This window comes from Varanus komodoensis, unplaced genomic scaffold, assembly GCF_004798865.1.
Source record: "Varanus komodoensis strain SLA01 unplaced genomic scaffold, ASM479886v1 scaffold3, whole genome shotgun sequence".
NCBI classification, from domain to species: Eukaryota; Metazoa; Chordata; class Lepidosauria; order Squamata; family Varanidae; genus Varanus; species Varanus komodoensis.
In genome coordinates, this window is record NW_025335761.1 from 58,178,038 (window position 1) to 58,194,058 (window position 16,021).

Below are 16,021 nucleotides of genomic sequence, written 5' to 3' on the forward strand. Positions count from 1 at the left end.
GAATTATAAATGCGTGTCAGAAGAACATGAAAAGGGGGTGGGAAAGAGAAAGCTTTTTAAAACATCTTCCCACCCAGCTACACAACTTACTTTAGTGAGGCAAACAATACTTAAGTACTATTTATTTTAGACTGAAATGGCAAGGAAGTGCAATAAAAGCTGGGGCTGCCCCCTAAAAGCTGCCTGATTTGACCTTGCCCCAGATTTCTTGTTCTTAGTATGCCAGGCTCAAATGGTAGCATTTGGCAAAAGCTGAAAAAGGGGAGCCAGTGGAGGCAGGACTCTCAATGAAGCAGGAGGAACTGAAGATTTTTGAGTAGGAATGTAAGCCTTGCTGGTTCAGCAGCCAACCCGTTGCCCACAGGATCCCACATGTGGGAGGTGAATGCAAGAGCACCTTCCCACCCATCTTCCCCAGCAACTGCTGCACTGAGGCTGACTGCCTCCAATACTGGTCGCAGAGGACCATCAGGACTATCAGCCTTGGACAGCCACCTCCTCCGGGAACTTCTCCAGTCCCCTGTTGAAAGGGCATGTCAAAGGACTCTTGCTGATGAGAGAAACACTGCGTTTGGCCTAGGATGCATCTCCTGCCTCTTCTCTTTGGGATTCAGCCTCCTCCCTGGGCGCTGTCCTAGGTGGTACAGTCCCCTCTCCCCCTTGGAAGACCTCAGGACATTGGCAATGCAGATCTTCAGGACAGCCAAATCCCTTGGCCATTCCCTGCTTCTGGCCATGGATTTGTTCTGTCAGAGGATCCAACCAGACTTAAGAATGTAAGAGCAAGTACTGGACCAGACCAAGGGCCCATCTTGCACTCGGTTCTCCAGGTGGCCAGCTGGATGCCCCACCAAAACCCGGGAAGAGGACATGAGGGCAACAGCCCCTCTGATATTGGACAGAATATAACAACTTTCTTCAATTGGGTTCCTTCCAGACTAAAATTCCCAGAGCTCCTGTCCATTGGCCATGCTGGGAAGTGAAGTTCAAAACATCTGGAGAGCACCAGGCTGGGAAAGACAGAGGACTGGTAGCTATAGGTGGCCTCCACGAATGTCCTCTAACCTCTTTGAAAGCTGTCCAGGTTGGGGTTTTGAGGGTGAATGGCAGGTACCAAGGCTCTTCCATTTGAAGCAGGCCCAGCATTGGGACTGCGGCTCGGTGTCTGCGGTGTCCTGCTTCTCTGCAACGGCCCAGGGCTCACCCCAAGAGCTTCCTGGTCTTGCTGAATCAAAGAAAAGCCTACCCAGATTGTTAAAATGATTTCACACAAATAATTTTGAAACACCTTTCAGTCCTCAACCTCTCCACAAGCAATATACAAATTTAAAGACTTTCTAGATGAGGCATTTTTTCTGTGCTTGTAAATCCTCACTCACGGTCACTTCCAAGTGCATCACTCAACGCAGTCACCGTTCTTTGCAACCATTTTAGCAGCTCTTTGAAGTCAAGGAGCCTGGAATTATTTGTGAATCTTGGCCTGTAGCCCCTGTGTATTTCTGCAATTCTGCTACACCATTGCACCATCTAGGTGCATTAGGGTTTGTCTAGGTGGCTACTTGCTGAATGAACATAGATAATGCATCTTTTAGCTGTAAGTTTTGGCAATTTACAACAGTTACCTCTTTGGAGGTGGTTATTATATGGATATCTTTGCATTGGAACACTTTCTGATATATACTGATATGCATGCTCTCCTAGATTATCTACTTGCTTCCTGGAAGTATGGTCAACACAAGTGGAATCCCACTGCCCTTTTGACAGCTAAAGGGCTGATATTACAACATTGAAAGGGTAAGTGCATTCGATATGTGACTGGGTGATACACAGGCACCACTTGTGTATGGATGTGTATATAGATGTTTGGTCAGCTTTTGCTGAAGTTTATGTTTTGTTCTCAGGTAGCCATGCAGTGTAGCTGCGGCTTAACAAACTTGGGGAATTACAGGCATCTGACAGGTTAAGACTGCCTCTCGGCCCACCTCACCTTCCAAAGGTTTAGACAGCTGATTACACTGCCTACACAATGCAGGAGAATCAGATAAACAAAAGAACAAACCAAACACCTTATTAAGTTCATTAAGCTGGATCAGCTGGTTCTCTTGGTTACATGGAGCTGAAAGGAAACAATGCTGTTCCACAGGCTGGCCCTTCATAGGCAGTAGCAGGTGCATAGCAATATCACCTGCCAAGGTGTATCTTGCTTTCTGAAAAGACCGTTTCTTCCCAGCTGGTCACTGTGTTTGGTCTCTGCATCTCTGTGAGGTCTGAGAGCTGCCTTGTTTTCTTCCCTTGGCGCTGTCTGGGCTAGCAGTGCGCATAGCTGAGAGGCGTTGATGAATGGCTTCACCATTGCATTGTTCGGCTCATTGCAGGAACAGCAGTTCATTATGATTTACACAGATTCCTGGAGCTCTGCTTGGATGCTCACCTTCAAATGCAGCTGTTGGAAGAAAGTGTGTGTGGGGGGGAGGGAGAGAGAGAGCAAGAGAAAGAAGGAGGGCACATACAGCAGAGAATTGATCTCTTCTAGGAATGCACACCCCCAATTCCCAAAGTGCCACCCCCCCAGGGATGGAAAGGGGAAACAGTTGCAATTCTACATGCTTACTCAAGAGTAATCCTCACCGAACCCAACGGGACATACTTCTGAATAGATAATGTATATGACCGCAGTGTTATAGACAATCAATCCTCTTTGATAAAGAAACACACGCACAAAGATTTTCAAGCTCACTGAAACTGTGACAGGGATTGTCTTGACAAACCACAGTCACCACATTAATTCCAGCATACCGGCTGGGGCTGTACCACTTCAGAATGCAGATAAGGAATTGAATGACTCCCTCATTAAAAGCAAAAGCACATCCCACCCATCTAGCTAGCAGGCATTCCAGGGAGATGTCAGAGTGATCGAATATGCAAGCTTCCTCCACTGATAATTCATGCTCCAAGGAGCTACAGCGCCAGGGAGGGCTATACCATGTGGCTGTTTGATTAGGCTGAGCAGAGGAACTGCATCAGACCTTCACTTGCATCATTCTGCTCCATGTCTTCTTGCATGGTTGCTACTCGTTCTGCTTGATAAAGCGATCACTTACGAGTTTAGCAAAGGTACCTCAGTTTTACAACTTGCCCTGCAACTTGGGGGGAACTGTCCAAATCTGCTGCAACAGTTTAAAAGAAAAATACCTCCCCCCCCCCCACACACCCAGGCAGCTTTCTGCCCTCCCAACTTCAGGGCACTTGAAAGAAACCCCAACACCGCGCAAGGTCACTCTTCGACTCCTGCACTGCTTGCTGCTGGGTAAATACATGGTTGGCTTAAAACAAAAAAGGTTGTTAGAAAAGGGAGAGCAACGCAAAGGCAGCCCAAGACTTAAGCAACGGTACGGTGTGGATTGGAGCAGCACTGAGCAAGCTCTGCTGGATTAAATTAATAGCGGAAAATTCTGATAGAGATAATTCCGCAGCTCTACGGCTTTTCAGCAGGTGCTGCCTTTCCAGAAAATGTATTTTCTGGCAGTGCTTTAAGCCCACTGTTGTTCTCACGTGCAGAGAATAAGTGGCACTTGGATGGAAAATGGAGCATCATCCGCAGTGAGACCCAGGGCAGAATCCTAGGGATGACATGCCTTTCCCAGCTTCTGATAGCTGAATTCTAAGTGGCGAGCAAACTTTACTGTTCCATCTGGCTCATCTCTGTTGATCTCGACAGGGAAACCAAGTCTGGGTTCAGACAATCACAGGGAAAAGCAGCATTGGTGGCTTTTGCGTTGGCTCCCCTGTGGACTGAGAACATGCCACACAATTTGCCTAACTGGCCTCACAGCATGGGGCTTGCTGAGCCCTCTCAGCCCAGTGAGGGTGGCTTCCAAACCACCCCAGAGTGTGTGGCTTGTTGTGGGGCTCAAAGGCACCCCCTCGCCCGCATGCAGTTTGCTGGGTTCAGACAACACATCAAGCCACATCCCACAGGGGAACTGGGCAAACTGCTCAGTGTGCAGCCAAGCAAGCAAAGAAGCAGGGAGACGACGTCCCCATGGTCTCCAAATTTGGTTAATAAACAATGCCAAGCACGGGATTGGGACCTGGATCTTGGAAGTGGTTAACGCTTCTCTGAGGGAGGGTCGGGTGCCTGCCCCTTTAAAGGAGGCGGTAGTCCAACCAGTCCTGAAAAAAGCATCACTGGATCCAGAGATGGCCACTAATTATAGACCAGTGGCCAACATCCCGTTTCTGGGCAAGGTGCTGGAGCGGGTGGTGGAGGGACAACTCCAAGCACTCTTGGATGAAACTGATTATCTGGACCCATTTCAGTCCGGCTTCAGACCCGGGTATGGCACTGAATCTGCCTTGGTCACCCTGTACGATGACCTGTGCAGGGAGAAGGACAGGGGGAGTGTGTCCCTGTTGGTTCTTCTGGACCTCTCAGCGGCTTTCGATACCATCAACCATGGTATCCTTCTGGATAGGCTAGCGGGATTGGGGGTCAGAGGCACTGCTTTGCAGTGGTTCTGCTTCTATCTCAATGGCCGATTCCAGAAGGTGGTGCTGGGGGACTATGGCTCTGCACCATGGCAGCTATGCCATGGAGTACCGCAGGGGTCCATTTTGTCCCCTTTGCTGTTTAACATCTACATGAAACCGCTGGGAGAGGTCATCAGGAGGTGTGGGCTGCGGAATCATCAATACGCTGATGATACCCAGCTCTACCTCTCGTTCTCCACCAATCCAGGTGAGGCTGTGGCTGTGCTGAACCGGTGCCTGGCCAAGGTAATGGGCTGGATGAGGGCCAATAAACTGAAGCTCAATCCAGACAAGACGGAGGTCCTGTTGATTGGCGGATCGGGCTTCGGGGAGGGTAAACTGAACCTAGTCCTGAATGGGTTGCACTCCCTCTTAGGGACAAGGTCCAGAGCTTTGGGAGTGCTCCTCGACCCAGAGCTTTCACTGGAAGCTCAGGAGACAGCGGTGGCGAGGAGTGCTTTCTTTCAGCTTCGGCTGATCCATCAGCTGCGCCCCTACCTGGAGAACGACTGCCTGGCGACAGTGATGCACATGTTGGTGACTTCCCGCCTTGACTTCTGTAACGCGCTGTACGTGGGGCTGCCCTTGAAGACGGTCCGGATACTTCAATTGGTTCAAAATAGAGCTGCCAGGCTGCTGACAGGGACGGGGCATTATGTTCACATGACTCCAGTCCTTCAGCTTCACTGGCTTCCCATTGAAGTCCGGGCCCAATTCAAGGTGTTGGTGATGACCTATAAAGCCCTAACGGCTTGGGTCCTGGTTACCTGAAGGAGCGCTTATGTCCATATATGCCTGCCTCCCCCTTGAGATCTGCGGAAGAGGCCCTTCTCCGGGAACCCTCCGTGAAGGAAATTAGGAGGGTGGGTACTCGGAGGAGGGCTTTCTCTGCGGTGGCGCCCAATCTATGGAATGCGCTCCCCAGAGAGGTCCGCCTGGTGCCATCGTTATTTGTTTTTCGGCGCCAGGCAAAGACCTTTTTATTCAAATGTTATTTTAATTGTTAATATTATTTATTCATTTTATTCTTTGGCCAGGGTGACTTAATTTATATTGTTAATTTATATTGTTTTATTGAATTCTATTTATTTATGGTTGTGAGCCACCCCGAGGCTTTGGCGAATGGGGCGGCATAGAAGTCCCCTAAATAAATAAATAAACTCCCGACTGTGCAAACAGAGGCAACATTCCAACCCACAGCGGAGAACTCGCTGGAGCAAGAGGTGAGTCAGCCCCCCAGAATGGCCCAGGAATGGCCTCCTGCCAGCGGTGTGGAACCATCACCTCCATCCCCCAGCCCAAACTAATCCTGGCTGCACAGGGCAGGCAGGCGTGGGGTGCACCGCATTGCTGTTTGGCCGCATCCGTGGCCTGGCCGCATTTGCACCCACTGGCCAAATGGATTTGCGGAGATTAGCTTTGCCACTGGCCACTCTGCTGTGCCTACAGATGATCTCGTGCTTGAAATCATCTGGACCGAACGGCACATTATGTTAAATGGGGCAGGACTGAGACGGGGCTGAAGGTTTGGATAAATCGGGTGCCCCCCAAAATACACCTCCCCACGCTGCGGCTCAAACCCCAATGACAGCTGTGAAGCTCTCAAGGCTAAAAGGTGTGTTTCATGTGACATATACATAGCAAGTACATACATGTACTCTTAATTCTTTTTGGTGCCAGGTAAAAACCTTTTTATTGGTCTGGGATTTTAATAGTTAACTTTTATTCTCAACTTTTACATTGTATTTTATCTTGCATTGCTGCTGACCCTCTGGACCAACTTGGCTGTGGTTGCCATTTTATTGGGGTTTTTATTTACTTATTATATACAATTTTTGTTTCTTGTGAAATGTTTTTAACCTTGTGATCTACTCAGAGACCCCTTTGGCTACTGGATGGTTTAAAACTGAATGAATAAATGAACAATCTCCTTTTGATCATCCCAGAGTAGAGGACACAGAATAATGAACTCAAGTTATAGGAAGTTCATTATATTCCTGCTATATATCAAGAAAAAATTCCTGTTAGAACAGTACGACAATGGCAGCAATTCCCTAGAAAGGGTATGGGTTCTCCCTCTCTAGAAGCATTCAAGATGCAAATGGACATCTGGGAGGGAAGCTTTAACTTGGAGTCCTATATTGATGTTGGTTATGACCTATAAAGCCCTAAACAGCTTGGGACCTGGATATCTAAAGGAACGCTTGCGCCCATATATGCCCTCCCACCCCTTGAGATCAGCAACGGATGCCCTTCTCTGGGAACCCCCTGCAAATATTAGGAGGGTGAGTTCCCGGAGCAGGGCCTTCTCTGCGGTGGCACCCCATCTATGGAATGCGCTCCCCAGAGAGGTCCGCCTGGCATCATCGTTATTTGTTTTTTGGTGCCAGGCTAAGACCTTTTTATTTAAAACTTATTTTAATTGCTAAATTATTGTATTTATTAGGATTTTAAATTAGAGAATGCACCAGGGGGTTTTAATTTTTTTTTTTTTGTATTTTTTGTGAGCCGCCCCGAGGCTTTGTTGCGATGGGGCCGGCATAGAAATGTTTTAAATAAATAAATAAATTGAGCAGGGGGTTGGACCTGATGGCCCTCTGGCCCCTTCCAACTCTACTATTCAGTGACTCTTTCATTCTATAATACAAACTGATGCCATGGGTTTAATGCAGTATGTCGAATATGCATTCATTGACCTGAATAAATAAATGAGCAAAGACAATGCCTAGTACTTGATATGGTTTGCACCAGAAAAATAGTATTGTATGTGAATCAACAAACCTCACAATGAAATCACAAAGTAACTTTTTGTTGCGGTTTTAGAATTGTGATATGCTGGCTGTAACAGCATAAATTGGTTGGAATAAAAATTCAGAATCCTATAGAACTGTCCTGAAAGATGTGAATCCAAATTTGCCGGGGGGAACCTTTTGGTGAGTCAAGAGCACTGTAGCTAAAACGCTCCCCATTACCAGTGATAGTCAAGGACTGAACCGAGTCAGGCAGCATGGAGTACTACAAACATGCTATTCTGGCCAGCTGCCCTCACTAAGCCTCAGAGTGAATCCATGGTTGATTTTCACCGGCTGCCCTGAAACCACATCTCATTATTTCAGACTGAAAGAGAAATATCATGTGGCTCCATGTTATTTTAATAGCCATTGATGCTTCTTGTGCTAGGGATTGGTGTCCCTGCTGCAGTCACACCCTCTTACCTTCCACAAGAAATGTACAAGTCCAGTCCCTCACCAACTGGCACGCTCCACGGAACCTTTAACCTATACATACCAGCGACACATTCCGAAACATTTTGCTGGTTGGTGTGTCCAGAATGCATGTCTCTGCCAGCCATAGCCTGCGAGCTAAGAGGCAGCATTTGGCATTTGAAGTGGATCTGGGCTTTCCTGGCCAGTGGATTTTGGAGCAGAGCATTAACGAGCTAAGGAGCAAACACAGCGGCACCGACTGCTCTTCCCACCACTGGAACCGGGGCAAAAGGCAGCTGAAGAATGGCCAAGTGGAGGAATACCTACAGAGGAGGGCTGTAAGGCCCCCAGCTGCAGCCACTGGCAGCTTCAGCATCAGTGGGGTGAGGTAACCACTCTGGCTTTCAGTCTGAATTCTAAAGGGATGGGAGGGAGAGAGGGCTCAGCACCACAGACAGCTGCATGAGGTTCACACTAAAACCTGGAGCAGATTCATTGCTCCCCTGACCCTGGAGCCTCCGCTGACACTCGCTGTGTTTGCATTGGCAGCATGAGAGGGCAGCTTTCAACGTGCAACGTCTCTCTTGGTGGGAGCACTTGCTTCTATTTGGTTTATTTTACTGTTGCTGTTATTAATCATCTCCATCCTGTCCTTTGGAATGTCTTCTTCCAGGGCAGCTAGCAAATAAGATTCTTCAAAGGGAAAATTAGGCGGGGGCAGGCTTTTCAGTGGCAGCGGCAGCAACCCTACGGAGCGTTCTCTTCCAGAAGTTCTCATGTCGGGTAAAAGAGGCCGGCCTTCTCTACAATCCTTTTAGGGTTGAACTGCTGCTTACCTATTTCTGCCACTGTTGCCAAGTTTCTATCACTGGGTAGTTCTGCTTGTAAAGAGGGAGGATTTTTTTTTTTTTGCTTTTTAAAAAATTACTTTACGAGGCACTGTCTTTAATAAGCAGCAAAACTTTATCATTACTGTTTTGATGAATTTACCTCTTCCCATGGGGCTTGGCCAATTTATTTATTTATTTCATTCCATTTCCATGCCGGCCCATAACCCAAAGGTTCTCTGGGCAGCTTACAAATGCTAAAAACAGCACAGAATACATAGAATATAATAAAAAACAATTGATAAACAGATGAAACAATAAAATAATAAATAAGTATCTCATGATAAAATATAACCACAAGCAACGTAATAAATCCAGCCAATAAATTAACCAAACATTAAATTAAATAAGTAATCCATTACAAATGTAAACGTTTAAATTAAATTAACCAAAAGCTTGTTTAAATAAAAAGGTTTTCACCTGGCACCTAAAAGAAAGAAGAGCTGGTACCGGCTGTGTATCCCTGGGGAGTGAATTCCAGAGGCCCTACTGCTGGAATGCCCTCCTCAAGCCCATCCCTCTTTGATCTCACTAAGGGAGGGTATTTGGAGGAGGACTTCCAAAGAGGATCTAAGAGGACGGGTAGGAATATATGGAGAGAGGCGCTTGCTCAGGTCTCCTGGTCCCAAGCCATTTAGGGCTTTATATCTCAAAGACAACACTTTGAACTGGGCCCGGACTGGAACAGGGACCCAGTGCAGCTGATGGAGGAGGGCCGTAACATGCTTTCGCCAGCCAGTCCTTGCAATTAGCTGGGCCACCCTGTTCTGTATTCGTTGTGCTGCCCAGAGCGTTGCTCTGGAGCAACCTCACAGGGGCTGCATGACCCTGGTATACAAGGTCAGAACCAAGAGTGGACGGAGCTCCTTCTGCCTTCCTCTTTCCTCTCTGCCACCCCAACTCAACCTCTCTTCTCTCTCTCTCACCTTCCATTAAGGGAGGAACACACCAGATGTGTGAACTCATTCCCTGCAGAGAACGTGTCTCCCTACAGCTCCCCCGGCTCTGCCCTCTTCTGTCCCTGCAGGCCAGGGCTGGGGGTTTCTTTTACCCTGCAAGCAGAATTCCACTTCAGAGAAGCTCCTGGAGGGGCAGACAAGGGTCTACCCAGTGTGGCCCAGGAGAAAAGGGACCACAATGACAAAAAACACCAGCATATTGTCGATTAAAACTCTTCCTTCTAGTAACGTATCCTTGGAAGCATTTCAGCCTTCCGGAATGGGCAGGAAAGCTGCACAAAAGCCAAGAACCGGTGGTTGGAAGAAAGAGGGAACGGGGTCGACTGTAACCTGGCCTGACGTCCCCACCCTTGCAGTTACATTCTGCAAAACCTGCAATAGAAATTGGTTAGTTCCTTTTTTTTTTTTTTTTTAAAAAGTTTTTTTTTTCACCATATTATCATTTGAGCTAATTTGGGAAGCCCCCCCCCTTCCCCACCCCTGGGTGTCTCCCAGCAATGTTGCGGGTAAAGTTCCCCCAGCATGGACGTTCGTTGTACTTTAATTAACACAGTGATCCTTCAGGCATTGAGGAAAATGAGTTTTGAAGAACTTGGGTCTAGCTAGTGAAATAAATGGAGCAGGAAAGAGAGGGAGGGAATGGGGAGGTCTTTCTGAAGCTTTCCTAGATTGACCACATTGAACAAGCCATGGACACATGTCACCATGCAGTGGACAGACACCCCCTGCCTCACAGCAGGGGGTCTTCCGCGCAACGTCCTGTTGCTTACATACAATGCAAATCCATTTCACCAACATGCAAAATTAAGCTATTCACAGACATCGCAAAATTCCCCAGGATATGGACCATGCCTAGTCTCTCATGCTGAGTTTAAATACATCAGGAACCTTTATAACACTTCCTGCAGTGATAATGAATTAACTGGCAGGGCAGGAAGAAATAATGTTGGTAACGGAGGCAGGAAAGCCAAGCGCTGTCTTCTCCCAGTACCTTTCGAGTAAGATAAAAGAGCAAATCGTTTGCACCCTTTGATCAGTCCTCCAGATGGCACCGCTTGTCTCGCTCTGCCCATCAGTGGCCTCACCTTGGTGGCCACGGAGCGCCTGTGATCATAGAAAACTGTTCTGTCTATTGTGCTCCAAAGCCATCTCGTTAAGGAGCTGCTCGACGGACGACTGAATGGCCGCCTTCACGAGGGACGAGGCCGTTTCAATCAGGAGCCCCTCATATTGCTCTGGAGTCCAGTGCTCCTGGCCGCCAGCGCAGAAGGACGCCGGGGCCTTGGGGTGCACCGTGCCTTCCCTCGCCTGACTGTAACCTCCTGCACCAGAATTGCGACTTTTGCTTGACTTCTTCTTCCCCTTCTGCTTGCTGGCTTGAGGAAAGGAAAAGGCTTCGCACACCTGGCTGGGCTCTTCTTCCTCCTGGTCTTCTTCCGCTTCTGTGATCATGATTACGATGCCTGCTCCAGGCATTGCCGGCTGACCTTCTGTGCACCGGATCTCCTCATCGGAAGCAACGGGCACATCGGATGCCTCAGTTTCCACTGCGGGTGGGCTGCGGTGCAGCATCACCTCCACGGAGTTGGCCTCCCTGGCATCGCCGTCGTCCGCCACAGCATCAGCTCCCCTCACAAGCTGCTCCAACACAGCCTCTCCGGCATGCGTGTTCTCGGCGTCTTCTGCTTCGAAGATCCCGTGTTTGCTCTCCGGCAAGTCCCGAGGAAAGAGAGGCCCTGCCTCGATGTGGAACTCGAATCTCTTGCTCCCCGCTTCTTCGGCATTTCCATAGAGGCTTCCATGGTGCAACTGAAAGATTTGCTTCTCCTGTTCTGTTTCAAGGACGTTTTCCGAGTGGATTATTTCGGACTGAGCCACACAGTCTGCATAGCAATTGGGGTCAGGCCTCCTCTCCACAAACGCTTCCTCTCTGGTAGAGGCAACGGCGCCTGCAGTGGTTTTTGCCCCTCCACGGCCGCTCTCTCTCTCCTCGAGGGCTCCGCAGGGGGATTCCTCAGCACTCAGAGGCCCTTCCACAGCCAGCACCCCCAGTTTGCTGCTGCTTTGGTTACTCAAGAGGCTTGTGGTTTCGTGCGCTTCCTCACGGCAATCGAGCACCTCTGTTATTTCAGGGGCTTTGGATTTCTTCTTGTTTCTGGAGAAGCTTAAGCAGGGGATTTTAATGCTGGAGCTGCTGCCCGCCCTAGAAAGACGCGGCACCCCAGAGTCTTCAACATTCATCTCCAGCTGTACACGGGACCCGGACTGAGCTTGCTTCTTCAGAGCAGATCTGGAGCGTCTTCTCAGTGTTACAAAGCGCTTGAAGGCCACCCAGGCCCCTCCTGGTGGCCATAACGGGTCGGAACCCTCCGCTTGGCCACTTCCAGTGCTGGAAGGAAGGTTCAAAGGCTTTAAGGTAAATGAAGCAGACTCACTGTCCGCACCTTTTTCCGTCCCTTTTTCATGGCACTTCTTTCTCTTCTTAAAGCAAAACATGGAGGTCTTTTTGGCTGGACTCTCATTTTCCACGACAGCTTTGCTGGCATCTGAAGCTTCGGAGGGTTGCACACTCTCCATCTGAATTCCTTTAGCTGTATCCTCCATCTTTGGGAGTTGTGTTCTGTTTTCTGAGAATTAAGCTCTGTTCCGTTGCAGATGAAAAGAACACATTTTAAGGCAGATCTGCACCACAGATGTTTAGTCCAGCTTAGCTGGTATGGCTTGCCCCAGTGAATCCTGGGAACTGTAGTCTGAGGAAAGTGCTGACAGAGATCGGTAAAATCAAAGTATCCAGGGCTACAAGGAGGCAGAAAAGCTCTGCTAAGCCAATTTACACTGTAGTGTCATCACAGTAAACATTCTGTCCTTTGAAAGGGCAGATGCAAATTTCTTACAAAATTGTTTTCTGATAAAGAGCTTGCCTTAAGATACGGGTTTCATTCTTTTGTAGTAAAACACAAGCCACCAACATTACATCTTTAGCAGCAGCGTCTTTTTGGAGTTCAGAGCCTCAAGTCTGAACGCATCGGTTGTAATTGTCCCTTGATGTGATAGCATTAGACTTTCATCAGAACCTTGGCACTTTAATTGTTTTAAATAGATTTCAGATCAACACAGAGAAACCAGTGTTGTTCCATTAATGCCAGCCCCAGGGGACGGCATCCACTTGCAAGATATGTATGATTTCCCAATCAAGAATTTGGCCTGAAAGCCACTGCACAAGAATACGTCTCAGGAGGTCTTTGTGGGCTGCTGCAGAAGGCTTCCCGTGACCTTTCAGGTCTGCTTTTTCTCTTGCCTTTCAGCCCAATTAGCATTCCTTTGGTTCTAAAACATGACAGCCCTCTTCACCGATTCCTTGGTGGGCATCTGCAGGAGCGGGGTGCGGGTGGGTGGGAAGGGAAGAAAAAGAGCCCACGCTGAATTCGTGCACATTCCAACTGCTTTGTAAAAAGAGTGTTTTAGTTTATATTTAACCACTTACAAGTAGGGTACAGCGTGAAGTTTGATTGTGGAAAAGTCAGGTTTGCAACCCCACTTCTATTCTAGTCTAGTCTAGTCTAGTCTAGTCTAGTCTAGTCTAGTCTAGTCTAGTCTATTCAACACATGAAGATCCAGCATCTTGACTACTGACAAGTACACACCCAGCAGTTACACAGACAGGACAGTGTGGATGATTGAAGTTTTCTGGCTCAGGCTTATAGAACTGTCGGCACCTTATGGTCTACACCAGGGATGGACAACTTTTTGGGTCGACATTTGTACTTACAAGTAACATGCCCACAGGCCTGGGGTTTCTCTTGCCATGTCTTGAAGTGGGATCCCCCCTCCCTTATTTCTATGCTGATCCATAGCCGAAGATCTCTGGTGGTTTGCAGCAGAAATCTCTGCTCTCTCCAGCAGTGGCTGAGCAAGAGAGGGATTTGGGGTGGTGGTGGACAGTTCAAAGACAATGCAGGCCCAGTGTTCAGTTTCCATGAAGGCAAAGTCCTTGACTGGCATGATAAGGAATGGAATAGAAAATAGAACTGCCAAGATCTTACTCCCTTATACAGATCTTTGGTGTAACCACACTCAGAATATTGCGTTCAGTTCTGGTTGTCCTTCTAGAAAAAGGACGTTATTGAGTTGGAAAAGCAAGTACAGGGAAGTAGAACAAAAATGACCAGGGGACTAGAGCAGCACCCCTGGAGGAGCAGCTACAACGGGGACTGTTCAGCTTTGCAATAAGCCGGGAGACATGATAGAGGTGTTTGTAATAATGCATGGGGTGGAGAAAGTGAAGAGGGAGACATTTTCTCCCTCTCCCATAACACTTGAACCCAGGGTCATCTCATGAAGCTGATTAGGTTTTGGACAGATAAAAGGAAGGGCTTCTTCACACAGCATGCAGTTAAACTGTGGAATTCACTGTCATGGGAAGTGGTCATGGTTGCCAATCTGGATGGCTTTAAAAATGGATCGAACAGGTTGATGGAGGAGGCTCTCCGTGGCTACTAGCCTTGCTGGCCATGTGCCACTTCCTTCACCAGAGCTGGCCTGCTCACAAACCAAAGAGCTCGGGCAGACAGAGGCCTTGCACCCATCCTGCTGGGGGGATCCTGCGGGCAGCTGGTTTGCCATCGCCTGTATGGCATGCTGGACTAGATGGACCCTGCATCTGATCTAGAATGGCTTGTCTGATGTTCTGATCATCCTTTATCAAAGATTGGAGATAAGGGATCCATTTGCCTGCAGGGGAAACCCAGGGCAATGCAGCCATGATCTTTCAGCAGGGGCACATGAGCAGCTGGGGCAGGGGAGGTTGCTAGCAGGAAGTCCGAAAAGCGGAGCCTGGGAATGCCTGCCTGCCAAGCGAGGGGAATTTCCATGCTGCCAGTCCTGTGCTGTGGCACTAAATCAGACCTGTGGGCACTGGGCCTTCGTGAAAGAGGGAGAAAGCAGCGTGGCATCATACGCCAGAAGAGTCATCGTGCACAAAGCCAAGTGCTCTTTGAGTGTAACTGCAGACTCAGCAGAGGCAAAAATGTTTCACTGAACACAGAAGCAAGACCCAAAGATGGCAAAACACTGGGCTGGACCCAGACTAAGCTGTGCTTGGAGTGGGCCTGCTGAGATCATTTGGGCTTGTGTTGGTCATGACTGACTTGTCTGAGCGGTTTCAATGGGTCAGATCTACACATGAGTAAGGCTGGATCCAACCTGTTATTGAGATTCCTTCAAAGCAGGAAGTGCTACATTTTGCAGAAGTCAAAAAGAGCAGCATGAGAGATGCTTATTTTTAGTCTTGGTTTGCTTTCCATAGCAACTGCAGCGTGAATCATTAAGCGCACGCAATACGCCCATTCTGCACCTCTTCAGGCGATACCTTTGCAAGCAGCCCTTCAGGCGAGGTGCCATTTCAAGGGATCCAGGCAGGGGAGGTGAAAATAGCTGTACTCCCTCGTAAGGGACAGGCCTTGGGTGCAAAAGGCCCCGGTTCCATTCCAGCAGCTCCAGGCGGGGCTGGGAAAGAAATATTCTTGTCTGAAACTTTGCAACTCTGCTGCTGAGAGCCAGTGTGGTGCCGTGGTTATGAGAGCGGAACTGGGACTTGTGTGATCTGAGCTCTTGCCCCTGTTCAGACATGGAGTCAAGTGGGCCGGCCAAGGACTCTCAGCCCAGCCTACCTCACAGGGTTGTTGTTGTGAGGATAAGGTTGAGATGAGGAAGAGAACTATGTGAGCCACCCTAAGTTCCTTAGAAGGAAAACATGGTAGGATATAAATATACATATAATCAATCAATCAATCAATCATGAAGTAAATGGCCCAATGGTCAAACTCAATATGTCCATACTCTTAGATGTATCCAAACTGAAATCATGGGAAAGTGACATAAGTTAAGAGCATTTGTTGCAGCTGAGCACTTTTAAACATTTTTCAAGACAACACACTTTTCAAGAGGATTCATGCCTCTGGTATCCAGATCTGGTCTAGAAGCCATTGCAAAAGCCATTTACTGGTCCCTGGAAACTCCAGGTAAAACATCTCACACTGTCGCTTTAGAAAGAAAGGGACCAAGAACTGCTATCCAGATGATCTAATTTAGTATAATGCAATTCTATATGGAACCAGTAAAGTATCCATATATACTCCATCCCAGAACTTTTCTGTTTTGACATAGAATAAAGAGCAAGAAACAAGCAGCGGATCATTTTCTTTCTTGCAATTCTGCTATATAACCTCTAGGTGGCACTGTGGTATAGTGCAAACATGCAAGTAAAAGTTTTTTTTCCAGGTTTGCATTTTAACGCCACATTTCCCCTGCTTTCAGAAAAAGCTCTCTGGAAGTGCTCTTTAGACACAGAAGTGAAACTGAAGGGTGAACAGGGAATGAGTGCTGCAGATAGATGCCTCATTTTACAACGTCCTGTCCCCCGTGCCATCAGTCCATACAA

At 48.1% G+C, this 16,021-nt stretch overlaps 1 protein-coding gene across 1 annotated transcript; it reads right to left on the reverse strand.

Annotated features, from left to right (window-relative positions):
* Positions 1 to 10,692: 10,692 nt before the first annotated feature.
* Positions 10,693 to 12,186, reverse strand: AKAP5 (A-kinase anchoring protein 5). Its single transcript, XM_044435591.1, has one exon. The coding sequence runs from the start codon at positions 12,184 to 12,186 to the stop codon at positions 10,693 to 10,695; it is 1,494 nt and encodes a 497-aa protein (XP_044291526.1).
* Positions 12,187 to 16,021: the final 3,835 nt, after the last annotated feature.

Bases quoted from the DNA above. Each gene is read 5' to 3' on its own strand.
- AKAP5 (XM_044435591.1), bottom strand. From the start codon at position 12,186: ATGGAGGATACAGCTAAAGGAATTCAGATGGAGAGTGTGCAACCCTCC.